Source organism: Centroberyx affinis, unplaced genomic scaffold (genome assembly GCF_046629955.1).
Source record: "Centroberyx affinis isolate AG114_WGS23_722 - 3 ecotype Tasmania unplaced genomic scaffold, CSIRO-AGI_Caff_v1 ptg007676l_1, whole genome shotgun sequence".
In the NCBI taxonomy this organism is placed as follows: domain Eukaryota; kingdom Metazoa; phylum Chordata; class Actinopteri; order Beryciformes; family Berycidae; genus Centroberyx; species Centroberyx affinis.
The window spans coordinates 46,553-53,465 of NW_027283871.1; the positions used below are offsets into that span (position 1 = coordinate 46,553).

Consider the following 6,913-nt stretch of genomic DNA (forward strand, 5'->3'; position numbering starts at 1 on the left):
TCTGCTGACTCGGGACTCGACTCTGACTTGTACTTTGACGACTTGAAAAGGTTTCTAAAGTCTTGACTTGAGATCTTGTGTTTGTGTAAATGACTCAGATTGAAAGTGTTGAGATTGAAACTGAGTTGAAAGTTGAAACTGATTATAGAAATCAAACTCATGATGCTCTTACCAAGTTTTTATCCTATTAAAACCATATTGCATTGAAACGTCCTAGATATTTAGTTTTCTTCAAGATATTAAATTGATACTGGACTCTTGATTTGTTCTGACTTGACTTGGTGTTCTACATTTAGACTTGAGACTTGTGCCTCAAGATTTGGGACTCAAGGAAAGTTCACTTGGTCACACCTCTGCCTCATTTGTTTTCTGTTGACTATATGGGTGTTGTCAATTTAACCAAATTTGGTCCATTTTAAGCCGAGATGCATTTGTTTATTGTGTCTACCTTGCTTTCTATTGTGGAATAAAAAGAAGAAGAAGAAGAAGAAGCACCGTCCTCCATCAATTTTTTTTCCAGAAGTAGGGGGAAAGTGAGTTCAGAAAGCCAGAAATCTCAGCAGATATATTTAGGTCATTGTGTGCTATGGGACAGTAAAAAACCTTCCTTATTGCCTCTCTAATCTCCAGCCCTGCAGTTCCCCCTCCCAGCCTGCAGGGGGCGACAGTAGGTGTCCTGTGTGTTTCTGTTCGTGTATCACTCCGCTCCTGCCGCCGCTCCTCTGCTCTCACGGCCAGTTCGCGCTTCCTGTGAACCAGCACGCCAGACCAGCCAAACAACAGCAGGCTAAAGGAGATTTCCAGACTTTCTGCCTCTCTAATAACTTTCTGAACCACCCAGCCTGGTTCTGTTTAACCCGGGAAAAGAAGCGCACAGATCGGCGCTCAGTTTATCCCCCCCAGCTGTCGAGCATTTTACGGAGTCTCACAGTAAATTAGCAAGATTTCTGGCACGAAATAGGTCACAGCTTCTTGTTGACAGCTTCATCCACAACCAAAAAAAAACGGTGCGGTTCTGTGTTTTTTTTTTTCTTCTTACCAACCGCCACATCCAGCGGATCTAACGGCACGGACGATGGTTTTGCTGAAAAGCGTCCCTCCTCCCACCGAGGGAGTGAAGCATGAGCAAGCCGAAACCACAGCGATCCTGGACGGCAAGGGGCTCGGCTGCGGCACGCTGTACGTCGCGGAAACGTAAGTGAACCACCAGTTTAACTTAATTTTTTTATACATACCAGAGGACCCGAGAAGGTTGTGTAAACGTAAAGTCACAGGATACTGCCTCCCAGGGTGGCTCAGGCCAAGTTAGACCCCCAAACTGGGCAACCTGTGGCCCGGTTCCACAGCAGGGCCAGGTGGGGCCCGTCAGCTCCATGGCATCCCCAATTGTTTATAACATGGGGTTTACAACTCTGTTATGTTATTACACACCATATTTCATCTCACAAACTGTATGTGAATGGTAACAAAGAACCAAAACAACCACATACATTGTGTTTACTCGAGTTTCAAGTCTTGAGGCACAAGTCTCAAGTCAAGTCCTAAGTCTAAAGGTAGATTACAAAGTAAAGTCCATATCATTATTAATGTCAAGTCTAAATGTAGAACACCAAGATCTTTTGTCAAGACTTTAGAAACCTTTTCAAGTCATCAAAGTACAAGTCAAATCCAAGTCCCAAGGCACCAGAACCCAAGTCATTCAAGTCTCAAGTCTTCTCTTCATGCATCAAATCAAGTCTCAAGCAGTTAAAATCGTGACTGGAGTCCATGTTATGTGACCCCACCTCTGATTCTGTCACATCATGAATAACGGGGGTTCCCGGAAACCCTGGAAAAGTCGTGGAATTTGAACATTGTCTTTTTCCAGGCCTGGGAATGTTTGTGAAATTGTAAAACATCATTAAACTTTTGGAAAAGTCATGACATTTTAAATGATACTAAGTAAGTGTATCATTTTTGGAAACGTGAAAATAAAACTAAATGCAGTTGACCTGCAAACTGGTTGCTGTGATTCTCTAAATGAATTTTCAGTCACGCTGATGATTGACTGTCAGCTTTGGGTGCGTTTGTTTTCCAGGCGTCTGTCGTGGTTCGACGGGGCGGGGATGGGTTTCTCCCTGGACTACCCCTCCATCGGCCTGCATGCGATCTCCAGAGACCTCAGCGCCTATCCACAGGAACACCTGTACGTCATGGTCAACGCCAAACTGAACGGTGAGGGGAAAACACACACTCTATAACGAGCAAGATACACAGCCAGTATTTCTTGGCAGTGAAGACAGGCAGTATTTGGCCTCAGCAGAGATTTCGTCGGGCAGATGGGTTGAAATGAAAGTGTGAGAGATTCTGTTTTTGTTTTTGTCTCCATCTTTGTTGCTCAGCCTCATTGCTGTGGTGTTTCTGCACTGCACTTCCCAGAGATCACCTGTCAATCAAACGGTGTGGGCGGAGCTTGGATTTTCTGTTGATGTTTCTGTAGGTCTCTCTTAGATCCAGAAAGGAAGATGAAAAGTCATATTAGTGTGTTTTTGTCTGTCTGTTTCTGGCTTTGGGTGTGTCCAGCTGCATGAGTTTCTAATTCTTTGTGTCTGTGTTTTTACCTTAATCCCCCCCCCCAGATGAAAATGAGGCAGAAATGGCAGAGAACGCCCATGACGATGATGACGAAGACGCCAGCAGTGGTGACGATGATGATGACGAGGAAGGAGTGATCACAGAGATCCGCTTTGTGCCCAGCGACAAGGCTGCATGTGAGTGGAAACACTGGAGGACAGCTGACCGACATATTGGTTTGCAGATATATGGGGGGTACTGTGTCTAGACAGACTCTATCTGTCTACTGGGGCTGCAACTAACGATTATTTTCATTGTCGATTAATCTGTCGATTATTTTCTCGATTAATCGATTAGTTGTTTGGTCTATAAAATGTCAGAAAATGGTGAAAAATGTCAATCAGTGTTTCCCAAAGCCCAAAATGACGTCCTCAAATGTCTTGTTTTGTCCACAACCCAAAGATATTCAGTTTACTGTCATAGAGGAGTAAAGAAACCAGAAAATATTCACATTTAAGAAGCTGGAATCAGAGAATTTTGACTTATTTTTCTTAAAAAATTACTCAAACCGATTAATCGATTATCAAAATAGTTGCCGATTAATTTAATAGTTGACAACTAATCAATTAATCGATCAATCGTTGCAGCTCTTTAAATTAGGGTTCCACCGATATATCAGGTCAATATTGGCCTTTTTATTAAATATTGATCATGTAGTCCAGTCTCAATATGATGGAGGTTCCTCCCTGATTACAGCTACAGCATAACAGTCTGGAAAACCTGACATGACATTTTATTTAATTTTCACATTTTAATTATTCATTTCTTTGTTTTTGTCACTTAATTCTTCATCTAAAGGCCTAATGTATCCCAGAGTTTCCCCACTTCAATACCCTCCTTTCAAGAAATGTGAAAAATATGTCAGAAAATTGGACTTATCCACACTGATGCATTGACACTATTTGACGGTGACATTTACAGGTTATTGAAATGACCACAGAGGGGCAGCACTGCCATACTGTTTAGTATGAGGCACTTGGTGGGGATTCATATTTTTCTGTGTGTGTGTGTGTGTGTGTGTGTGTGTGTGTGTGTATGTGTGTGTGTGTGTACACGTGCAGTGGAGTCCATGTTCTCGGCGATGTGCGAGTGCCAGGCGCTGCACCCCGACCCGGAGGACGACGACTCGGACAACGACTTCGAAGGAGAGGAGTACGATGTGGAGGAGGCTGGTGAGAGGAACACACACACACACACACACACACACACACACACACACACACACTCACACACACACACCTTCAGGGCGGGTACAACCAGGACAGCTGTTTTGGAGCACCTAAGTCCAGCACCTAAAAGCATCATTACAGACCAATATGAAGAGTTTCAATACAAAATGAAATATTTATATTGTTAAAAAAAAAAGTGAGACAAAACAATTGCTGGTATGAAACTACAACTCCTCATAGAATATCATTGAAGATATCCTACAACTCAACTTCAACTCTTTAATGTATTTTCTCACCCTGTCCCTGTCTGTCTGTCTCTCCCTGCTGATCTGGATTCATTGATTACAGAGGCAGGTAAGACGACCAGACTTATTACTTCACATTTACACAGATAATGTCTTGTAGACAAACCTGCACTGGCAGCCATTAACAACTCCTCGACAATAATTTCTCCTTTCTCCTTTTCACTCTCCCTCTGTCCCTCCCTCGTTCGCCTCGCTCCTCTTTTTTCCCCATCCTCCTCTCGCTCCCTTCTCCCTCTCCCTTTTATCTTCCCTTTCTTCCCTTTAACCTCTCTCTCCTTCTCTCCCCTCGTTCCCCCGTCTGTCCTCCTTTGCTGCATCCTTTCCTTGCTCCGTTCCTCCCTCCTCTCTTTCTCCTCCGTCTGTCCTCCCTCGTCCTAAACCTCCATCTCTCTCCCCGTTTTGCTCATCTCTCCCCTCTTCCTCCTTCCCCTTCGTTAACCCTCTCTCCCTCTTTTTCCTCTACCTTCCTTCTTTCTCCCTCACCCTACCTCCTTCCCTCTCTCTCCCCTCTCTTCCTCCTCCATCTCCTATTTCTCACCCTCAACCTATACCCCCCTCTCCTTTTTGTTCCTCTCCCCTCTTCCATCCCCTTTGTTAACCCTCACCCTCTTTTTCTGATCCCTTATTCCCTGTTTATCGCCGCGCTCACACCTTGAACCTCCACTTCCATGTCTCTCCTCACCCTTTTCCCCCTCATCCTACCTCCTTCCCTTCCTCTCCTGTTTCTCCTCCATCCCCTCTTTCCTACCCTCAACCTACGCCTCCCCCTCTCCCTCCCCTCTCTCCGCTTTTTTTTCCTCTCCCATCTTCCTTCCCCTTCATTAACCCTTCTTTTTCCTCCTTTCTGACACCATTGTTTTATTATGGCCCTTGTCTGGAGTTAGGGGTGGGGGGTGGGGGGACTGGTCTTGTGGGATTATTACTTGATCTTATTTGTTTTTTATATCCTTGATACTTAAATTCTGTGTTTTCTCCTGTAAACTGTTCTGTGTCTGAGAAAAAGTAAATAAATAAATTGTTTAAAAAAAAAAAAAAAAACTTTTTTTCCCACCCTTTCTTCCTCATTTATCTCCACTCTCGCACTTTCAACCGCCACCTCCCTCTCTCCCCTCCCCCCCCCCCCCACCCCCACCCCCACCCAGAGCATGGTCAGGGCGACATCCCGACCTTCTACACCTATGAGGAGGGTCTGTCGGCGCTGACCCAGGAGGGCCAGGCCACCCTGGAGAGACTGGAGGGGATGCTGGCCCAGTCCGTCGCCCAGCAGTACCACATGGCCGGGGTTCGAACCGACGAGCCCAACGCCGACTTCGAAGGTACAGGACTCACACACACACACACACACACACACACACACACACACACAAACACACACAAACAAAAACACATTGACGATATAATCATCTGTTTTTGACATACACTCACCGAGCACTTTATTAGGAACACGTGTATACCTGCTTATTCATGCAATTATCCATTCAGCCAATCATATGGCAGCAGTCCAATGCATAAGATCATGCAGATACAGATCAGCAGCTTCAGTTCATGTTCACATCAAACATCAGAATGGGGAAAAAATGTGATCTCAGTGACTTGGACTGTGGCATGGCTGTTGGTGCCAGACGGGCTGGTTTGAGTATTTCTGAAACTGCTGATCTCCTGGGATTTTCACACAGAGCAGTCTCTTAGAGTTCACACAGAATGATGCGAAAAACAAAAAACATCCAGTGAGCGGCGGTTCTGTGGACGGAAACACCTCGTAGATGAGAGAGGTCAGAGGAGAACGACCAGACTGGTTGGAGCTGACAGAAAGGCTTCAGTAACTCTCTTTACAACTGTGGAGAGCAGAAAAGCATCTCAGAATGCACAACACATCAAACCTTTAGGTGGATGTCACTTTGGTAGCCGGTTGACACTGAGCTGAAAGCTGATACCTACCCAATATTAGTAAGGTGTTCCTAATAAAGTGCTCGGTGAGTGTATATATGGATGGCTTTCATGTAGCATTTTTTCCCCCAAATTGGATATATAGCGTTTGTCTCCTGAAGGCTGTGGATTGAGTGTGTTGGTTGTTGTGTTGCAGACGGTATGGAGGTCGACGCAGGAGCGACGGTGGCCGGTCAGTTTGAGGACGCAGACGTGGATCACTGGTAAGTCTGAACCAGTCCAGACCCAACATGGATCACCAGCATATCCACCGTTTATAATAATGATCACCCACTCTCACAAAATGATTGCTGCCATGAAAGTAAAGCACATTACTGGTTACCGTCACAGTTATGAGCGATGTTAAAGCTGCACTAGGTTAACTAGTGCTAGTTGGTGTCTCCATATGGCAGCAAGAGGCAACTGTTTGAAACATTTGAACTTCAATACCCAGAAATCCTGTGCAGTGAGGTCAGTAAACGTCTCACAGCAGCTCATGTTTACCAACCAGCCGGTCTGTGATGCTTTATACCAAAGAAACCAAAGAGACGAGAGGGGAGAAGATCTCTCTGGACGGAGCGCTGCTCACTGCTGTTTAGAAGACAGTTTGGATTTCACTCTCAAGTTTTGATATTGATATATTTGATATTGAATACTGTGACTCTGTATATTTACATAAAAATCTTGCCTAGTGTAGACTTAAGGCATTTGTTTCCATTTGTTTTTGAGGATGGAATAATCTTTGTTTTTGAAATGTGGTTAGTGGTTAGTGAATTTCAGATAGCACTTTTCCCCAAATTGATAATCTCTCATTTTAGAACGCAATCCTACACTGACTTAGTTTGATTCTCTGGATATTTCAATTTCTTCTCTATATATTTGCATAATCCATCATGTTTT

The 6,913-nt window shown here is 44.5% G+C and overlaps 1 protein-coding gene across 1 annotated transcript; it reads left to right on the top strand.

Moving 5' to 3' along the window:
* The first annotated feature begins 756 nt into the window (after positions 1–756).
* On the top strand, positions 757–6,241 carry clns1a (chloride channel, nucleotide-sensitive, 1A). Its single transcript, XM_071513918.1, has 6 exons — positions 757–1,194; positions 2,078–2,214; positions 2,619–2,750; positions 3,675–3,785; positions 5,230–5,403; positions 6,171–6,241. The coding sequence occupies exons 1-6, from the start codon at positions 1,076–1,078 to the stop codon at positions 6,239–6,241; spliced, it is 744 nt and encodes a 247-aa protein (XP_071370019.1). The 5' UTR covers positions 757–1,075.
* Positions 6,242–6,913: the final 672 nt, after the last annotated feature.

Excerpts from the sequence above, each read along its gene's own strand:
- clns1a (XM_071513918.1), top strand. The coding sequence starts at position 1,076 with ATGGTTTTGCTGAAAAGCGTCCCTCCTCCCACCGAGGGAGTGAAGCAT. Across the intron at positions 2,751-3,674 it reads GCCCAGCGACAAGGCTGCAT|TGGAGTCCATGTTCTCGGCG; the intron begins GTGAGTGGAAAC and ends GTACACGTGCAG. Across the intron at positions 5,404-6,170 it reads GCCCAACGCCGACTTCGAAG|ACGGTATGGAGGTCGACGCA; the intron begins GTACAGGACTCA and ends GTTGTGTTGCAG.